At 39.8% G+C, this 22,379-nt stretch overlaps 1 protein-coding gene across 1 annotated transcript in view; it reads left to right on the plus strand.

Annotated features, from left to right (window-relative positions):
* The first annotated feature begins 4,200 nt into the window (after positions 1 to 4,200).
* The window catches only part of Zfh1 (Zn finger homeodomain 1), a 92,743-nt gene continuing 74,564 nt past the window's right edge, over positions 4,201 to 22,379 (plus strand). The window contains exon 1 of the mRNA XM_076817020.1: positions 4,201 to 6,498. Within this exon, the coding sequence (XP_076673135.1) occupies positions 6,465 to 6,498 (34 nt within the window). The 5' untranslated portion in view covers positions 4,201 to 6,464. The remainder of the gene's footprint in view (positions 6,499 to 22,379) is intronic.

Consider the following 22,379-nt stretch of genomic DNA (forward strand, 5'->3'; position numbering starts at 1 on the left):
TGTACGGAACGAGGTTCAACTCGCGAGATACCAAGAAACTCAACACCTCGAGACGAGACCTTTGAGAAAGAGAGGGTCGGCAACTATTGGCTCTAATTGGCCAGTGCTCGTTGAATGGAGTAGGTTCGGCTATGCTTTCGCTGGCGTATAAGTCCGACTTTAAACGATCGTAGCCCGACGCTTCTCGTTTAGCACTTGCACATAAGAAAACTGTGTACATCGAGGATCCTCTCACACTTGTTCACACGCTATTCTAATATCAAAGCTGTTGCTCTTAACAGTGGTCAGATTAGAAGCGGAGAATTTCGATCAGCATTTAGAAGAGAAACGATGCCACGGCATTAGAATCCCGATAATCTCGGCACTGTCCGGAATGATTTTATTAATAAAACAAACTCGGTGTATGAAGCGGGCGAACATACCAACACTCAGAGTTGGGCAAAATGTAATCCAATTACAAATTACAAATTACGATTAAAATGTAAATGTGTAATTGATTACACGTTATTTTCTGCAATCGTTAATTTAGGCAGCTGACAAAATTGTGGTCAACTACCTAAATTAACGATTACAGAAAATGATGTGTAATCAATTACACAATTATTACATTTTAATCGTAATTTGTAATTAGATTACATTTTGCTCAACTCGGCCAACACTGATTAAAAGATTATTAATTTTAAACTTTACGCATTCTCTCTCTCTCTCTCTCTCTCTCTCTCTCTCTCTATATATATATATATATATATATATATAAAATATATATATATATATATATATAAAATATATATATATATATATATATAAAATATATATATATATAAATAAAATTTTTTATATAACTTTTCAAAGATCAAGTATATATAAATAATCTATATAAAGAGATAATGGTGTAATTAGTAATTATTTTAGTAAATTTATTTTAGATGGAATAATAAGTTAAAGGAATTTGGCAAATTTAAAATATTCACCTGTTTATCAAAAACATGTCTTTTTGTTTTATAATTTAAGGTCTGCTCTGCCCAATGAATTATTTAAGTGGCTGCAATATTTTGACTGTACAAAGGTAGCATAATAATTTGTCTTTTTATTGAAGGCTTGTATGAACGAGTTGATGAAATATTTACTGTCTCTGATTTAAATTATTAATTTAAATTCTAATATATAATAGTTTAAAATTATATATAGCTCTCTCTATATATACTCTATATATACAATATGTAGAGATAGATATGTATATATAATTTAAAACTATGTGTGTATGTGTGTAACTTTATATATATATTAATAATCTTTTAAACAGTGTTGGCAGAGTTAGACAAAATATCATCTAATTACAAATTACGATTAAAATATAATTGTGTAATTGATATGTATATATTATTTTTGTTAATGGATTACATTAATATATTATTTATGGTCTTTTCACCAATTATTTTCTTCGTGTTTACCGTATTACAGATCTAATCCAATAATCCGGCACTGCCTATGTCCCGAGCATGCCGGATTATCGAAATTCTACTGTAACTGAATTAATAATTCACCTTAAAGATCCGATAATAAAAGCAGATTCTTTCCTGAAAGTATTCTAAGCATTGCATCGCGCATAAAGAATACGCGAAACGTATACGGTAATTCTTTCACCTGTTTCGATACTAAACGGACTATATTACTACCTCACAAATTAATTTTCCTGCCAATTCTCTGCTCATGCGTGAATCAACGTTTATACTCGTCAAAGAAGATTCAGTTAGGCTTTTTGCTCGCATTGGGAGTGAGGTGGGTGACGCTAAATAACTCGGGCTTCTGTAACTCGATATGTAAGTTCGAGGGCATGATACACAAGTTTCCAAAACAATATCATCTCGTACGAGAAATGATTTCGTTACATATATTCTACTATGGGATCGCAATAAATCGTATAAAACTTGGTATTATCTAGGGCTGGGACTATTCGAATAATTTAATATTCGAATATTTCACAAGTATTCGAATGCTACGAATAAACTTCGAATATTTGAGCATTCGAATGTTATTATTTGAATACTATTCAAATACTGATGTATTCGAATAGTATGGTGTGAAGTGGGTCAAAATTAGCTTACAAGATTTCCCTCTAACAAATGAACCTAAAGAACTTGATTTATAATACACCATACTATTCGAATACATCAGTATTCGAATACTTGGATTCTCGAATAGTATTCGAATACTTAGATACTCGAATAGTATTCGAATACTTGGATACTCGAATAGTATTCGAATACTTGGATGCTCGAATAGTATTCGAATACTTGGATGCTCGAATAGTATTCGAATACTTGGATGCTCGAATAGTATTCGAATACTTGGATACTCGAATAGTATTCGAATACTTGGATACTCGAATAGTATTCGAATACTTGGATACTCGAATAGTATTCGAATACTTGGATGCTCGAATAGTATTCGAATACTTGGATACTCGAATAGTATTCGAATACTTGGATACTCGAATAGTATCGAATACTTGGATATTCGAATTATATTCGCCAAATAATTGAGCAACTGAAGTATTCGAATATTCGAATACCGAAAAATTCGACAAATAGTCCCAGCCCTAGTATTACCGTGTTAAAATGACCAACTTCCATAGACCTGATAACGTATATCCTCTGTAACGCCCTCAATTGTTGCAACTTTCAGGTTCCATTGAATCTATTCGGCGAGAATAGTAAGAACAAGTTCGTGTTAATTTACGAATCAACAACACTCGTGCTGACACGATGCCCCATCAGACATTCATCCAATGTGCATACATACCTACGTTCATACGCCTGCCCCTAAATAATCGTTCGATGTCTCTCGCTGAGCGAAGCAGCGCGTTCCCATCTCTTTCGGACATTGTTTCGAAGCGGTCCTTCCCTTTCATTCAGTAATTCGCAGGCAGCTGCACACTAATAATAGTATCGGATACTGCCGCCACTGCTTGCCTTCTCTGCTTTCGTCCCGGCTGTAAGTACATTAGCCGTCAATATCGTCGTTTCCGACGATAAGCTACCTTGCCTCTCTCTGCGCTCCATACATACACCCGCATTCCTCTGTCATCTCGTTCTTGTGGCTATGTATATACATATGTGGCTGGCATTTATTCGCGTTGCCTGTAGGAGACGGTAACTCGTAAACGAGACGCAGCCTATCGACGAGCCGTAGAGTGTTGATGAAATAATACGAGAAGAATGACTTTTGCCGTTGTAACGAATAGTTAAGAAAATAGCAATGTTTAGTCAATAACTTGGAGTGCAGAGATAATTGATTTATTTACCAAACCGGATGGAATGAAATGTTCCGAACGGTTTACCTATTTGGCAATAAAGTCGCGTTAACGTTCTCGCAACCCTCGGTTTATTTATCGTTATTACTATTTCCGCCAGGCAGGAGACGACCGAATGGAAAATTTTGTTGATACCGATGCGCGCGCCGCCGGCAACGTAGGTTGCAACGCAAATAAAAGCTTTTTCTCTACTCCGAATGCATTACATACCTCATGGCGGTGAAAAGTCAAGGGAATGAATGAAGATAACCGCACGCGCTACGGAACGTTATCTCACCCCCCGAGTTCAAGGTATTCGAATCGTGCGTTGTTATTGCAAAGTACCATGCAAGATCTTTTATACCCATGAAATTATATAGAGCAATGAGTTCGGTAAATCAGGGGTTTATATCGATGAAAAAAAAATTCTAAACTTGCTACCCGTTAATTATATTTTCACCACTTTGCAATCATCTGCATTGAATTATTATTACCATTGAAACGTGCGGTACTGAAACATGCTTGCAGGATCTGAAGCAGAAATGTTAATAGAGGTAGAACAAGCGGGAAGGAAATTTATTGGAGCAGGACTTGGAGAATGCTGCACGCCACACGTGAAGAGGAAACCATAGAAGTAAATACAGTATCGACGCAGCACGCATCCTTCCTTTGGACAGATAAATAGCAAGGCAATCACGCGAGTGAGCCAATGGGCCTAAAAGATACCGAGTTTCCGGTAAACGAATGCGCCACGATAAGGAGCTCTGCCGCGATCCATAAACCGCTATTACTGGAAACAACAACGCCAAGTGCGGCCGTGCGTCGTCTCCGGCGGGGCGCGGCGTGGCGCGGCGTCTCCGGCTACCGGCAGCACCCCGTTCGTGTTTCGTGGATATTCCGTAGCAGGAGATCGATAGCGTACAGGGCGCCCGCACCGTTAGCTACGCTCCTGACCTTGATTGCGGCCGACGCACACGCCGAGATGCGACGCAGGTAGGGGATGTGGCGACGACACGGGTATAGACGAATATATAGTTCGCACGAATCGCTCGAGGATAACATCTCGTAGCCCAGGGAAGGCTAGCAGCCTGCGAAGGCTATAGCAAGAGGGTGGGGATGCGGAGAGGGGGCGAGAGTGGGTGAGAAAGGGGATAAGTTGGAGGTGTGGAGGGGGGTTCCAGCGTGTCCGTCATAACGCATAGAGGGGGAGAGCAGGAGAACGGTTGGAACGGTTACGGGGGGAGACAGAGAATGGTGGGAAGAAGCGGTGGGGAGCTGTGGTGGGGGTGGTCGAAGAAGGCAAGGGAGATGAAGGGAGAGAGAAGGAGCATGGGGGCGGTGGCTGCTCCGCTACGGCCGCCATCACCATCCGTCCCATCCTATAGTAAACTCCGAAGCAGCAGTCCCCAATCTGTCTCCATGTGTGTTAGTTAGGACCGTGTTTTACCGGTGCTTGCTACTTCAAGCTGGTAGTAACACCGACATTTCTGCCTTGTCCGCTCTCTGCGATGCCCTAGCATCGGCTCCCGATACCGTCGCACTTCCCTCGTTCCTTTCTTCTCTCCGTCTATTTTCCCCGCTATTCTTTCCCTCCGGCTTGCCTCCTTAAGTGTGTTTGCTTCTGTGCGTGCGAGAACGTGTACCGCGAATGAAAAGAATCGGCAGAGAAGAAGGAGAAGGCGGCGGAGGAGGTGGAGGAGGCGGCAGAAGAAGAGCAGCGTATCGCTTTCTATACGGCCCGTTTCCAAGGATATAACCGGTGCGCGTTGTCTTCCTCTCTTTTTCGGCGTTCCTTTCTTTTATCCCGGTTCACGCGAGAGTGTATAGTGTGATTAGTTGGGAAGTCGCCAGTGCACCGCATCGTATAATTCGTTCCCCGATATATACTTACGCACGCTTCGACGGATACGAGGCGAGACGAGACGTCGGACGGTCGTTTAAAGACCAAGCTAGAGAAGAAGCGGACCGACACGAGGGAGACTGTCAGCAAGACCCTTTGTGGCAGACGGGAATTTAAGCCGCCTTTCAGACGAATCACTCAGAATCCAACGAATGTATGTGCAAGCGGGGCGTATTTCGCTGCCCGACAAACAAGGCCGATTCGTTACCCAGTTTCTCTGAACAATCCTCCGAATCTCTCGATATTCTCTCTCGTACTGGTCATCCTGGAATACCAGCAACGGACGTGAAAACTCAAACGGATCTCAGACGGTGTCCCACCCAGTCGGTCCTCTCGAATCGTCGTCGTGCTCGTGGAATCGTCACTTATCGGACGAGAGGAACGAAGGAACGGACCGAACTATCTGTGGACCTCAGCGCTGCCACCCGCTGGAATTTCTCCTGTCGTCGTCTGCACATAACCGCTCTCATTCCCTCGTTTCTTGGTTGACCCTCTGTTCTCCACCTCTCACCTCCCTCTCCCTGTTATCATTCCACCTCTTCTCTTTCTCTCTCTCTCTCTCTCTCTTCCTCTCCTTCGTGAAAGACTTGGCTCGTTCATCTATTTTATATCGAAGAAGAAACGTGACCAACGTTCCCGTGTTTCGTTGAACTCGTCGTGTGCGCGAGTGACACGGCTGTTTTTAATGTTCGCCGCGGCCAGTGTTGGTTCGCGTTACTGCTGGCTGTCCGGCCTTTCGGTTGCACGTTCCCGGGTGCGTGGACATCCGGAGCCGAGGGACGATCATCGGTGAGCAAGAAGACGCAACAGTGGCACACTCGCTCGATCTCCCCGCGCAATCAGCAGCCAGGCACTGGAACGTCCCGAGGAATTCCGACCTGAAGAATTTCGTCCTGCCGTTCGGAACTGGCAACGTGTCGCGGCCGACCACTTTCTCCCTTCGTCGTCCAATTGAATCGTCATCGTGGTCGCGATCGAACGTCCAGCGGCACGTAATTCGTGTCTACGCCTCTCCGACCCTGGAACGGGCGGTTGGTTATCGTTACCTTCGTACCGTACCCGGCCACGTATTTATCAAACGATTGGGAAGAGAAACGGGGAGGACGAGTGCAACCATGCGACGCTGTACCTTAAAACGTCACAGATCACGTTGGACGAACTCTTGAACGGTATCACTGAACGCGCTGCGGCTGCCGAGGCACTCAACCTGGCGGAATCGTCGAACATACGCAAGACGTACCTCGGGGAGCACTGGCTCGCGCTCACGCGAATATGAGCATGACTCTCGTCCGAAATACGTTCAAAGGTAAGCCCACTTTCGTAACCTATAGGCGGCACTGTAACGTTTCTTTGGTTCTGGCGGTTCGCGCTACTCGCGACTGCGCACGCACCCCTACGGAATCGTTATTTTTTGGAGGGCGTTTTCAAGATTCTTAGACGCTGTCGTAAAGGTGCGGTTAAACATGTGCGATGCGCGCTACGGAACACCATTACAAGGGTGGATTTTTATGGTCGGCCCGCAACGTAGGACCTCGTACCGTAGGAAATTCTTAGCGTTCGGCGCGCGGTGCGCGCTGTTGCACATGCTTAACCGCACCTTTACGCGAGTATTCTGCTCATCATCGTTTAGGAAAACCGGGCAGACATTTTTTACAGTAGGGTTTAACAACACTGGACGCATGTTCTTCTTAACACTATTCCTACCATGACCGGTCAAATTTTTAAAATTTCGATTAGAATTTCCTGTATAAAACGTAATCACCTTTAAACTTCACGACTTTTCCTTAAATATACGTATGTACATGATATACTTCTGAATAAAAGAAACTATATTTTTATACTGTCAAATTGGCTATTATCTTCATTCTATGTTAAAAAATATAAGTTGTGCTAAAGACGGTGGGAATAGTGTTAAAAATCTCTACGTAGAACTCACTTCCTTTTAAGCGCTCCACTTCGATCGTTTTGTTGCGTTTAAAAACATAAACGATAAGTAATCATTGGAAACGATGTGGACGTTGTATCGCAATCATTTGAAGTTACGTTAATTATAGAATTAGTAAATTACGAATTAGTAAGGTCGAATGTTGGTACAAATGATTTCTGCTTGTGGCTCTCTTCGTAAATCGCACGCCTGTTTGCCAGCGCGCGCGCGCCCGCCCGCCTGCGCGAGTGTACCCGTGTGTGTGCCGCGTTGTATTTAACACGCGCATGTATTCAACGCGTGCGCAAACGATGCGTGAAAATATTTTCTATTTTTCGGCGAAGTAACGTGAATTTAATGGTGACGCAATTGTTCATATAAATTCGTGTTTAATATTTTATCATTCCTTTTGTTTTTTTCTAATAAGCTTTCTCCGTAAGTCGTTCAATGACACAACCGACATGAGGTTCGCTTTAAGACAGGTTACCGCGATGACGCTGTTACTGCGCTTTGTCCGCGGACATGGGTTATCGACATTTTTTATCGACGATACTGCAACAAATATTATGGCGTCGATCAGCTTTGCGTAAACCGCAACGTATAACTTGCGAAGCCGAAATATCGTAAACAGTTCGTGGAACGCATCGTCAAAGGAGCGCGTTGAACGGGCAAGCCCCGCGCACGTGCATCTTAACGCAGCTGCCGCGTTCTTCGGAAAGTGTTTTTTTTTTTTCTACAGAGATTTATTGGGTTTCGCAACATCGCGTTGATTCGTGCAAATTTTTTATCGCAGGAATATACTGGCGTCGTCGCGTCACCTACCGATCATCGACGGTTTTTCGTGATTCATGGGCGTAGAGTTCGTTCGGCTGAACTTCAGACCCGACATGTACATACCTACTGCTTACTTTCGTGCTGTGGATGCGCGAAATGAATTTAGCTGTAGCGCTAGCTCCGCGACGGCCGTTTTGCTCAAGCGCCGTTTTACGCATTTTGAGGCAGAAAATCGCTTGACTCTTAAACTGCCGCGTGATTTTCCTCCGTGTAGCTCTGCTATTTTCCTAAATTGTGGAATGAAATATAAAGTTTCGTTTAATTACTACTCAATATGCAAAGGCTTAGTTCTATCCAAATTTCAAGTCTCAATTAAACGTTATTTTAACGTTCTCTGAACGTAACTCTAAGTTTTATTCAAAGTTTAACTTAAACTACTTTCATTAAAACTTAATATAGAATTAAAGTGACAGAATTATGTCTGCAACAAATAAAGCCATGTTTCATTTGAATGGAACTTTATTTCTACAACACAAAGCTTCAAGTTTTATTGGAGTATTATTAATTATTGTTGGAGAACGAAAAACACAGCAATGGGCACTGCCATCTAGTGGCACTGCCATCGAACTGTATGAATGCGTGTGGTTCACGGTTTGAGGTATAAGGTGACCGTACTTTGTGGTATAGTAGTACCTATAGTTCACGACACGAGACGAATAACATGTGTGATTTTTATTTGATACTTTGCTTAACATTTAACCATGTGCATTATTAACTGTATTATACCTTTTCTTAAATATATATCTAACCTTTAACAATTATCCGCTGTACTGCACAGACGGGACATTTTTGTCTGAGCATCCTCTTTTGTAATTGTATACAATTTAAATATTTGCTATAGAAAATAGAAAAATAATTCTCTCAGATGTGTATACATAATGGTATACGGGTTTTCTTATATGTACATACAGATGTGCTTCTCCACTGGAATTTCAAGAACTCATAAAAATGTCTCATTTATGTATGCAAAACATCATAATTTTTAGAAAACCTAAACCTGTTAATATCTACATATCTGGTATGTAGCAGAGTTGTACGGTTTATACACTATCAATTACTTTGCTGTAAATGTTGGATATACTATGGTATGACCCAACCATCATAATGAACTGAAATTTTGAGGAGTTGGGAGGGAGGTAAGGTTGCCACCTTATCACTATATTAATCCCGGAGTGCCACACATTCTAACCAGGAAATTCGAATATAAACCCGAAGATGGAAAAAGCAAAAAAGTTTTGTTCCCGAATATCCGGAAAACAGATGTGCAATTATTTTAAGCTCAAACCATTCAGAATTTACAAGTATTGTAATTTACAAGTATTAATTTACAAATGTTTTTTTAATTAATAATTTTTATTATATATAAAATTGATACCATTCTGTAATACCACAATTTCTTGTTATCTCATTTATGTCTGCAACCCGGAGATTTTTCCAGTAAAATCGGAGCCCGGAGATTTGCATCAAAACCCTGAGTTTCCGGGCCAAAACCGGGGAGGTGGCAACCCTGGAGGGAGGGGAAGAGGACCCCTATTATAAAATTTTAGCTTCGGGTATTTGTTAGTTTTTGAGATGTTAATAAAAAACTTTCGGCATAATACATTGAAATCTGCCTATACAGACATTACTAATACAATCATCTTCTCGTCACCGTCAACTATTTCGCAGCCGATTATACAATAGCGATATTGACCTCATCGCGCAATGCTTGTAACTGTTGTCTCATTTTTAGTATCCTCAAACTCACAGTGTTTCGCTACCATGCTTTACGCGCCCGCTAGCGCCCCCCCCCCTGCCCCCAACAAGAAGATAATTGCGTTAGTAACGTCTGTATAGGTAGAATTCAATGTATTATGCTGAAAGTTTTTATTAATATTTCCGAAACTAACAAATACCCGAAGCTAAAATTGTATATTATTATTATTATTATTATTATTACAATAAAGAAACCCTTCTACTATAATTTTACAAAGATTATGAATAAGATTAGATACAAATTTATAATTTTTGTGGGTGTTTGATATAGTTCAATATATACTCTAATTTGTTGCAATGCTTAAAAGTAAACAATAAAATTAAAAATTTGAAAATCTAAGAATCTGGTTTCTGAAGGGCAAAGGGGTTCCTGGATTTTCACAAATTTAATTTATTTCCTAAAGTGGGGGTGGTAAAATTTTAATAATTTAATTTCAGTTAATTGATATAGCTCAATATATACTCTAATTTGTTGCAATGCTTAAAATTAAATAAAATCCTCTCTCCCTCCCGCCCGACCCCTCAAAATTTCGGTTCATTACGGTGATTGGTCATACCGTAGTGCAGCCATGTAACAGTATAGAAAAATATTTTCTCAACTTTTCTGCCTGGGATAATTGCAATTTATGGAAAAGTGTTGAAAGTATAAACTAGAGATTGTTCAAATCTTTATACGCATTGAAATTATGAAATACATTTTTAAGACATAAACGACACTGTACAGTTTACGGTCTGACTATCTTACAAATTTAGGACTACACTAAATCCTCGTTATAGCCCCGTTTTTACCATGTGTAGTCCGCCCGGTGGCTATCCCCACCATTTCTTGGAATCCTTTGATCGAGAGGGAGAGAACCCGTGATCGAGCGCGAGGGAACAAAAGAGTCGACGGCTACTTCGTGTCAACTGTTTCGTTCCTTCTCGCTCACTGTTGGGTTTTCTCACTCGCGGCATTAGCCGCACGGAATAGTGTCCGCAACGCGTCGTACACCCGCCGCCAGCTCCGTTCGTCGAGTGTTTATTGTAATTAATTACCTCTACAACACAAAACGCGTTTCATTCAAATATTGCTTCATTTTTAAGTGTCACTCTTTAGAATTTGAGTACGCGTAGGCGTAAAATAAAATATTTAACTCTTTCCTTGTTATGCGTCACATTTAATGCGCGACCACAGTCTTACGACACGTTTGATTGCAACAATGTAATGGAAGGTAACAGTGTGGGTAATATAGCAGTCTAGCGTATATAATTTACAGTGCGCGAAGAAACAGTAATTAAATATTTATAAATTCTAATTTCAATGGGGTTTTCAGTCTTCCTGCACATGTACATATGCAAATAACTTGTATCCAATAATCTAAATTTTCATCGTACCATTTTTGAAACTTGCTAAAAATTTCAATTTACATTTTTTAGCAAAACCTATGAGCATGGGCATAAACTTAAATAATTTTCTTTACAATAAAGGAGGTATTCAAGGTTCGTTCAATTGTTACTCGTTAAAGTTATTCATCGAGACAAATTTACGTTCAATGCAATAATGCAGGAACATTAGTTTCAATTCTCTGTATAACATTTTGACAATTAATTACGAGGGGAATGGACAGTGGCGGATTTAAGAAAAAAGGCCCAGATGGCAAACGTTCTGAGGGGCCCATTTTTGGGGGAAAATGAAAAGGTAGTTTACTAAAAAGGGGCTAAGTGTAGTAGTACAGAACAAAATATAGTGTTTGGTTAAAATCATAATTTTTGTTTAAGATAGGGCCCTAGGGGGCCTTCTGGGCAGGGGCCCATTCTTCGGGAAAATGAAGAGGTAGTTTACTAAAAACGGGCCAAGTGTAGTAGTACAGAACAAAATATAGTGTTTGGTTAAAATCATAATTTCTTTTTTAAGATAGGGTCCTAGGGGGCCTTCTGGGCAGGGGCCCATTTTTCGGGAAAATGAAGAGGTGGTTTACTAAAAACGGGCCAAGTGTAATAGTACAGAACAAAATATAGTGTTTGGTTAAAATCATAATTTCTTTTTTAAGATAGGGTCCTAGGGGGCCTTCTGGGCAGGGGCCCATTTTTCGGGAAAATGAAGAGGTGGTTTACTAAAAACGGGCTAAGTGTAGTAGTATAGAAGAAAATATAGTGTTTGGTTAAAATCATAATTTTTGTTTAAGATAGGCCCTAGGGGACCTTCTGGGCAGGGACCCATTTTTCGGGAAAATGAAGAGGTAGTTTACTAAACACGGGCTAAGTGTAGTAGTTCAGAAAAAAATATAGTGCTTGGTTAAAATCATAATTTGTGTTTAAGATAAGGTCCTAGGGGGCCTTCTGGGCAGGGGCCCATTTTTCGTGAAAATGAAGAGGTAGTTTACTAAAATCGGGCCAATTGTAGTAGTACAGAAAAAAAAATATAGTGTGTAGATACCTATACCTAATCATACTTTTTTGGGGGTAATGGGGCCCTGCGGGGGCCTTCTGTGCAGGGGCATAGGTGGCAACTGCTCAACAGCCGTCCTGTTAAATCCGCCACTGGGCATGGAAAGATCTTTTTGTCAGGTCAATTTACACAAATTTAGAAACGCTATCGGTAATCAGATATCAGTCTGATTGCGTTCAGCAGAAACGTAACTCGACACCCAGGAAGCCAAGATCAGCGCGAAGCGTTCCTTCGTGAATTAGTATGTACCGTAGGTATATCCGATATACCTAAGTAGTGTATGGGCTTGAAGCGACGGTGATTACTGAATAAGCTCGCGACGGAGTCGTGCTCCGCTCGAAAATATTTACTGATACAAAGTATGGAGAGGCGGAAATTGCGAGTCTATTTTTGAGAGCAGGCGGGAGACCGTTGACGCGTGTTCCCGACAATCGCGTCACCAAGTCGACGAAAGAATCGTCGCGTCGTGTCACCAACAGCCATTCAATCGATTTGGAGCTTCCGATGAATGGAAGCTGTAACTCGGCTATTAGTATTTATACTTATGTGAGTATGTACCTCGTTTATCGGTTTTCCAACAAACACTTTTGATCCATTTAGTATAAATCATGACTCAGGTCTCGATCGTGACATATCGCATTTGACATAGGCATTAATTGAAAAATAATTGAATGCAAATTATAAAAAATCGTCCTATCTTCAATACTACGTTTCTAAAAAAAATTGTTGGAATAATTTCTCTTAATGTTAACAGCACTTCACAAGTATTATTAATTAGATTGATAAATCATTTTTCGTTTCTTTCTTGAGAAGTTTGTTTCTCTTTGTTTGAGATTCACGTGTTTTCACACCTAGGCGGCTGAGACAGTTTGGATGCATACATACATAGGTACTACATGTAGGGGGAGTCCGGGAGAGTTGAACCACCTTTTACTTTTCGGTCTATGAAATCTAGGGTATGAGATGCATCGATTTTATATTTATGTCACAGTAAAGTCGTGTTATCAGACTATAATTTGAGGGATATACCATTTGGGGAGATTTGGCCATACTCTAGTAACTCGGGAACAAATGAAAAAAACAACAATTTGCTTTAGTTTATAATAAGTAGCCACAAACTTTAGACATTACAATAATTATCTTATATATTTTAATTGAGCTTTTACTTTGCATTTCACTCTGAACACGAGGAAACACGTTTCCCTGACTCACAGCTAAAGCGGACTACCGATCGCCATTTTGTTACATGACATGGTAACGGTAAAGAATTCGCACGCTATGGCTTGACAACCGCCCGCCTACCGCGAAATTTAAAACAGATATTTGAAGTGACTCAACTCTCCCGTATGGTCAAGTCTCTCCCCCTACATGTGAGATCTAGGGTTTTCCAGATACGTAGGTACTTGAGACTACGGTTAGCTGCAATATAAATTTCATTAGGTTTAATGTAGGTGAATTTGTAATATTTTCAGGTGCAATATAATGCTACTGGTGCAAAATAGTGGTATGTACATACATACTTCTAAATATGTTATAATTAAAAGTGTATAAAATAATACTATATCAGCTGGAATGCCTAGAGTTATACGGGATAGGACAATTTCTCCCCATAGCAAGTGGACAGTCATAGATTTAGTGTCGTAATCGAGTTATATGTACATGGTGATCCCAAAGGCAATGTAAATACTCTGCGGTGGACTTTTGAGAATATTTAATTATACAAGTAAAATATATTTAATAAATAAAACATATGTCTGGTTGTCAGAGATTTCAGTATCTGCGTCTCAGTAGAATAATCTTTTAATGTGATTTCATTGCGTTGTTCAGTATTGGAGTATTAAAAATGGCAGTATATATAGGTAGGGTGAAGGACCCAATTACTGAGAGCTAACCAATTACTGTCACCTTAAGCTATTTTACTTAAAATAACGAATAAATAAACGTTGTAAAGTCATACACAAAAAGAATTATGTAATTCAACCTATAATCTATACTATAGGTGTACGACTTTCCCCTAGGGTAAAGGACCCAATTACTGACACCTAACCAATTACTGACACCAAACCAATTACTGTCACCTTAAGCTATTTTACTTAAAATAACGAATAAATAAACGTTGTAAAGCCATACACAAAAAAATTATATAATTCAACCTATAATCTATACTATAAACGTAGGACTTTCCCCTAGGGTAAAGGACCCAATTACTGACACCTAACCAATTACTGTCACCTTAAGTATAGATTATATACTATAGTTTATTTATTCGTTATTTTAAGTAAAATAGCTTAAAGTGACAGCATTTGGTTAGGTGTCAGTAATTGGGTCCTTTACTCTAGGGGAAAGTCCTACAGTACCGGATAGCATAGTACCGGCCAAAGCTAGATCTCGCTTCTAATGTTAGTTAACTGCACTATCGATGGAGAAATAAATACTATAGTCCCGAGCAATGAATTCCGGTGACGTTTTTTTTTCTTCAGTATTACCAGAGTTTTAAGACGTTCAACGTTTACGCTGGTTTTCCGTACGACAAAAGTTATTTTTCACAGCTGATTTTTTATTTTCTAGGTAGTTAAATAATTCTGCCATTACGTACATTATTTTTAGACTATTAGGTATACATAAATGACCCGGTTTTGCAATTTGCTTTGTATATTACGCATCAAACCCGAAATATTTTTTACGTGCTTTAATTCCACCCCTTTCGAGTGAATTTGGGGAGCAAACAAAAATTGCGTTGTAATCAGGAGGAAATCCCCTGCATATTCACAAAGTTTCAGAATTTTTTGAATTTTCGACTTCGGGATCTTCCCTTGTTAGTTTAGCTTAGCTTAAAAGGGGAGGACACCATGAGTAGTGTTCCTTCTCGAGAAATTTTGTAGTTGCTTATTTCTTATTTCTCGAGAAATACTATAATTTCTCGAGAAACTTAAATCTAGGAAAATTATTATAAATCTCATTTATTTTCGTAAATGAATGTATTACTAGTTAATCGCGAACGTATAAACACATCCAAAAGGGTCAAAAGACGCATTTTTCATTTAACAGCCCAGATAGATATAAATATAAAACGTCAAAATATAACAGTAACAGATTTTGCCACAAAAAAGAAATAGATTCGCCGACGCTACATTAGACGCATTGTGCTATTTAAAAATAAATTTTAAAACCAATAAGTAATGTTTCGCTTTGTACAAATTTTGTATTAAATAAATAAATTTACCAATTATATTTAATATCTATTTTTCATTTACACAAGTTTTGTATAAATTAGACCGGAACAATCATTTAGTTAAAGTTTTCTTGTGTTTTTGATAAATATTATCAACATTATTCCAAAAATATATTTTTTGCAATATTTTTTTCAATTTCTCGAGAATTCTCAAAAATTCTCCAGAAATATGATCTCATTTCTGATTCCTCGAGAAGCAAAAAATATGGAGAAATCAGGAACAAATTTTGTTTAATTTTTTTTTTATATAATTGCTCTTTCAAGTGCTAAATGTTCTGTAACAATATATGCTTCCGCTTTTTTAAAAAAAGTTCACAAACATTCACCTCTTTTCGGCCACCTGACTAGGTATAACCCCTTAATAATGTCTTGAAAATGGAAGCATGTTTAATGTGTCAGAGAAAGTTTATCTGAAAAGATCAATATGTGAAACACTTTACCATTAAAGTAGGTGTTATAAACATAAACTTTCCACAGAAACAAAGTAAAATATCTTTGAATTTATCCTTGTAATTCCCTTCTCAACGTGTCACAAATCTAAGTCAAGTTTTAATAAAACGGAGAGAAAATAAAGATGAGTGTCACCGAGTGTCATGCTGTAACAAATTTCTTGATATAAAGTAGCATGTCAAGTATGATATCCAATTGAGAATATTTGCGGAAATTTGCGTTTTTTAAAGATATTTAAATTTAAAGTGCCAAGTGTATTTAGTGTATGAATAAAACAGCATTAGTTATTTCAAACAACGCTTATAATTCATAGTTTTCTTTTATTATTTTCGACAACATACTTCAACTATGTGACCTACTAAACGGAGAAATGTTGAGTTATTTCACTAGAATCAGAAAAATTAAAATTTTCAAAATAAATTTTAAAAAAGTTTTTAAATTATCGTCGTCGCATTAAAATCGACGTTCCAATTATATCGTTTTAGTCAAAAATCGGAAAGTAATCAATTTTCACAAAAATTAACTTGAAAACGTTTACACCAGTGATATTAGATCCGCCATTTAATTTTTTGCAATTTTAACTTCAGATTCGTAATCAGCGACCTCGAAAACTGTGGAATACCAAGTTTAGACCAAATTTGAGATGTTTCTGATATACGCGTCCGCCATATTGGATTCGCCATTTTGTTTTTGTTTTCGCCATTCGAAGTTTTTGAATTTCAGATTCGTAGTCACCAACCCCAAAAACCCTCGAGCACCGATTTCTGACTAAATTGAAGTACGTTTTGAGGGGTTTGCCGCTTTTTAGCGATTTGGAACCACTGTGTGCTCGGCGCTCGTAGTGTGTCATGAACTACTGATTCTTTCAAGTTATCTATTTATCACTGCATCTCCATGCAAGTGGTAACAATGGATTCCTGCGACTTTCCTGATCAGAATAACTTCTCCACATTCTGTAAATCATTTCTGCATCCCGTAGCTTTAACCCTCGTCAGACGGCACAATTTTACAACGTTAACAGGCGGCAGAGGCACAACTGCACCGTCGCATATTTTATATGAATATTCTCACTGTCGTTATAAATTATACGATAAATTGATAACATTTAGACTCAATGAAAATCAATATAAAAAAAATCCCAAATTTTCTTTTATAATGTAAATTATCTATTTTTTACTTTTTTTATAATAAAATAACATTATCATTAAAAAAATCGCATTCTTTTTTTCTTGCATTTTCTTCATACAATATATATGGGGGCACCATTGTGCCTATGCCGCTGTTATGGATGCAACCCTCGACTCGACCCCCTACCTCGGAAAGGGGTTGAGAAATTTCTCTGAAATTTGGTCTATATAATCTAGACCATAAATTTAGGGATGTCATAAAACTTCAGCCCTCCCCGGCTTCTTGAAAAAATGTTATTGCAATTTAAAAACGCAAAAGTTACAATTGTACCTATGCCGTCTGACGAGGGTTAAAGATAGTCCGAATAACGTCGTCTTAAAATAGAAAACTTGAATATAGGTATCAGCAGTGCATGATTTCCTCGTCGAACAGTTCCCCCATCAAATCCTGTCAACCATTGATAGATTCGCTACCTTACCCCGGTTAGAAGCTCGCATGGTCGGGACCGAACGCGAGCTGTTAACCGGGCAGTAGGGTAGATGTCCCGATTACACCGTGCCTTTATACTTAAAGAAGCCGTACAAAAAACTCGCATAAATAAATAAGGAACGAAATTTTTTTTTAATTAAGTTAAACTGTTAATGTACGTGTTACAAACGAGGAGGTTGCATTTTTAAACAATTTAAGCATAGTAAAAAAAATTGGAAAAATGTATGTGAAGATTTCGATGGATGGAATAAAAGTTCCATGGAAACAGTTATATTAAAACGTTTATTAAAAAAGGTTCCAGCGTTATGTTTATTGAATAAAAATTATGAAAATCATAACGTAAGTAATTGATAGTTTCATAAGAAGTATTGAACAGAAAAGAGAACTTGTCAAGAATAATACCTAAATAACATTTTTTTTATAACTTACATGAACCAAAATACATACAAATTCTAAAATATCTACGCCGAAATTATCTACGTAGGTAAATATTACAAATAAATAACACATTCAGAATATTAATTTAACTGTAATAATTATTTATTATTGTTGCAGTCCTATTCATTGAATAATATTCAGTATTTGTTACAACAATTGAGAAAAAAATGCCTTAATAAAGAGAAAAGTTCAAAACACCAATAAAAATGTTCACCAAGCAAACTTAAAGTAAGAGAAGTCAGTAATTAATTCCTACGTGAGCAAGTCGGCGTCAAAGATAATTGGGACATCTACCGTACCTCTGTAGATGCAGAACTCGACAGAGTTGTTCACCTCACAGCATCTATGGAAATACGAGATTGTGATTTCAAAGACATTGTAATATATAACACGTGTTTAATTGAATGATTACTGACGTAGGTACGATACTACCCACGTGAAACGCGCAGCTCATAATCTGTTAACCTCAATGTTAAGGTACTCGTATCCCCATTTACCTACCATTCGAAGCTATCTTTAAAGTTGAGAGTGAGCCGCGACGGAGTTGGACCGACCACGTCAATTATTTTCAGAACGTCCTATTCTATACTACGCATCGAGTAGCACAATTAAATTCCTCAAAAGTGCGGATTTTCTTAAAACTTTGGGCGACGCGGTGCAAGGTTTTGAAAGAAGGGTAAAAAACCCGGACTACAGTCGTGGCTTCCCCTTCTTAGACCTGCGATGACTGGGCCCCCTATGGGCCTTTGTCCCCCTCTACACACCGTATTTGTCGGCGTGGAACGCGCGCACAGTGCGCAGCATCAATTAGCGTCCATGTGTACGTATTGCGTATAGCAGCGTAGGCAGAATGGGGGAAGGTGACTAATTGTCAGTTCTAGAGCTTACAATTTAAACATCTTCGCCTTAAACGTAGGTAACGTCATACTCCCGTATTTCCACCATACCAAGAAGGTCATCGCACTTGAAAGCGCGAATGGTATGTGCATCGACCAGTTTGCCAAATTCAAAAACCTCGGAATAAATACATAAATCTTGTAGCTCGCCGAACGCTTTGATCGGTCCTGCGAATTTGTTTGAGAAGTTCTCACGATATTCTTCCGTTGATTCGCGCGCCACCTAGCAGGCCACCGATGAGCAACTTTTTTTTTGGAGAATCCTAACTTTTTAATTTAAAAATAGTTAATTTCGGGGGGAAATTTTTTATTTTCAACACAGGTAACGATGAATAGATCAGAATCGGAGCTTTTGCGCTTTATGCTACAAAATCTAATGTCAAAGAAAATCTCGCTTGCAGATTCTGAAAGTTTACGAGCCGCTACTGCCGAGACTTTTGTTTTTAAACGATTTTATTCAGATTTGATCCTCTGTTTGTATGGTTCAAATCGGGCAACTCAAATTTAACCCACTTCCAAGTATCCAATTATCTTGCAACCTTGCAGGTGTGCGTAGTTTGGATGACAATGCAATATTAAAAAAAAAAACAATTAACCCGAGGGGGTGCAAAATTACCCAGTCATCAATAAATATAACCCATAACCACAAATCCAAACGACTTGAAATCAGCCATTCGCGTTCTTTACGAAAACGACAAAAATCCGCTGCGTTCGGGTTAGAGCTGTTCGAGTACTCGGAAAAAGCGAGCGGCTCGAAGAGAACCGAGCGGGCCGAGAATGTCGAGTAGTTTGAAGCTTGAATGTTTCGAATATTTTAGAATACATATGTTTATCTACTGGATAATGGTTCGTAATAATGCGAGTAATTAAAATGTGAACTGCAAATGAAAATATTCTCTAACTATTGAAAATAATTTTTCACGTATGTATGATTTAATAATGTTGCTTCTTGCGCTGTATTTTTCTTTCCTTTTTCCCTTCTCCGTATGGCTTATATTTCTGTCGAGTCACTGTTAACAAAGGCTGCCACCCGTTAAAAAAAATGGATAAGTACGTAGCCTCCAGGATAAGGATAAGGATAAATTCTCGTCCTCTCTCTCGGAGCAGCGAAGAAGAAGGAAAATGCCTTTGCGGGCTCTAATTTCTACCCAATCGTTGCCATCCGCGGCCGCAGAAATCAGCAGACGCATCGTCAAGCGCGGGCCTTAGGAGCCGCGGCTCCGCGCCCGCACGTCTCGGCTCACGGGCGGCCCAGAAGCGTGGTCGCGAAACTTCTCGATGCTCAGCGTTTCTCACTCTTCCTTTTCTGCACGCTACAGTCTCCCCTCTGGACACGAAATCATCCCGGTGAGGAGTAGTCCAGGATCCTAGGAGGCGAAGTCGTCTCTGGGACTGGGGCCGGATTGGCACCACTGGTGCAGGTGTCTGGTTCTGAGGTCCCAGAGTACAGGCTGCTGAGAGCTGCGATGCGATGGGGCCAATACCACGGCGAGAACCTCTCGCTTCGTACAGTATTGTCTCGTTAGCGACTCGATTTTGTGTACACGTACCGACTCTTCGCTATCCCCACCACTTTTGTCTCACTCTTGCCCGGCGAAAGCTAGAGCGAGATGGAACGAGAGTGAGCGAGGACGGTACGAGACCGACGACGCGTTGATGTTCCATCTCGCTCCCCCCTCCGGCCAGAAAGAAGCGAGAAACGAACACTCGGAATTAGGGTTCTGTTCACGATACCGACTCAACGCCGGTCCCGACCAGCGAGTCGCTAACGAGACAATACTGTAGTGGGTTTGGTCTGTCTGCTGGTGATAGTCCGCTGCTGGTGTGCTCCGGGGGCTCGGTCTCTCCTTCTCCCCCTGGAGAAGAGCTGCTCCGTTGACGTAGCTGCTAACGTCAAATCAACAGAATTGGATGTCGTTTCGTCGGCAGGCTGTGCCGACTGGGTGCGTCTGTGAGGGCTTTAGGTGGTCGGACGCTAGTTGTTGCTGCGAGGGCCCTTCTCAGGTGGTTTCTTGCGTCAGCCGGGTTAGTGGTTCCGCGGTGCTGCCACGATTTGGTGCGCACCGCTAACTGTCGGCTCGCTTCAGGCGTCGGTAGTCGACAAAACATGCGAAACCTCCGATCCTTCACCAGTTTTAGAGAGAGACGAAATCCACAACCAATTTAAATGTCCATGCGGTAGTCGGAATGCGACGGGATTAGCAAGAGGCGATAGTAAGACGAAGATATACAGCTGCCTTATACAACCAATTTAAAGGGACAAGCAAACGAAGAACTTCAAAGATACCGCTCGGAGTGTCGCCTCTTGGTATACCTTCTCTTTGACTGGGGTCAGGATGATGCCATGCTTCAGCAGCACCTCTCTCTTCCTAGGTGGTAGCTGATAGGGTGGTACTGTAGCGAGGACAGCTTCATTCCCCTCTAGCTCCTCCACATCGATGTCCATAGGAGTCTCGTAGATCCTGAGACGTTGCTCGAAGAGGGCGTCGATTCCGGACCATCTGAATTCGGTTGTTCTCTTTGGTAGCCATACGCGGACGTTTGATGGGGCTCAGCAGAGGTGGTGGTGTTGGGAATTCGTCGTGGTTCGAGGTCTGCTCTTTGGGCGCCATTTTGTAGCCTTCCAGGGTAAGGATAAATTCTCGTCCTTTCGCTCGGAACAGCGAAGAAGAAGGAAATGCCTTTGCGGACTCTAATTTGTACCCAATCGTTGCTATCCGCGGCCGCAGAAATCCGCAGACGCGTCGTCAAGCACGCCTCTGCTCACGGGCGGCCTATAAGCGTGGTCGCGAAACTTCTCGATAGTCAGTGTTTCTCTATCTTCCTTTTCTGCATGCTACAAGTATAAATAAATGAAGAATTCAAAGAGTCAAAATTAAGGTTATAGGTTTTTCCATGTGTGTCTAGATGAAATCTGAATGTTTGCAAAATATGACATCTGTACGGCGTGTAGTTGAGAAACAAAGCGAGGTGGCAATTCATGATGTGTCACGGTTTTTGTTGGTCATTGCCCACTACTGAAGACGCTGCAGAATTCGACGACCTCGAAGACACTTCGAGGATGAAATTAACGAAATTTAAAAAAAAATTAATCTCCACACTCTTCCGTAGAAAAATAGTTACTATTGTTAATTCCCTGCCTTAAGTACCTACTATTTCCATATTCAGTTAATATTTTCATTAAAGTTTGATAATGAATGAAAAAAAGAAAGAAAAATAAAGGAAAACGTAAGAAGAAATATTGTTAAATCATACATACGCGAAAATTTATTTTCAATAGTTGGAGAATATTTTCATTTGTAGTTTAAATTTGAATTTTCAGTTGGCCTGGGTGCGGGATAGTTGTCTTTAGATTAACCAAACAAAACTGTAAAAAAAATTGAAAAATATTCATATCTGCAGGTTTATAATATAATCATTTTTAGGAGAAAAAGGAACCTGCAGACATGAATTTTCCAAAAAATTTTTACAGTTGTATTTGCTTAATTAAAAGACAACTATCCCGCACCCAGGGTAACAGAAAACTCAAATTTAAATTTTCGCCTATATAGTGTATCGCTCCGCCCTAATATGTAGGTAGATGGGTCCGCGAAACGTATATGTACTAGAGACC

The sequence above is a fragment of the Andrena cerasifolii genome, chromosome 7, assembly GCF_050908995.1.
Source record: "Andrena cerasifolii isolate SP2316 chromosome 7, iyAndCera1_principal, whole genome shotgun sequence".
Classification (NCBI taxonomy): Eukaryota; Metazoa; Arthropoda; class Insecta; order Hymenoptera; family Andrenidae; genus Andrena; species Andrena cerasifolii.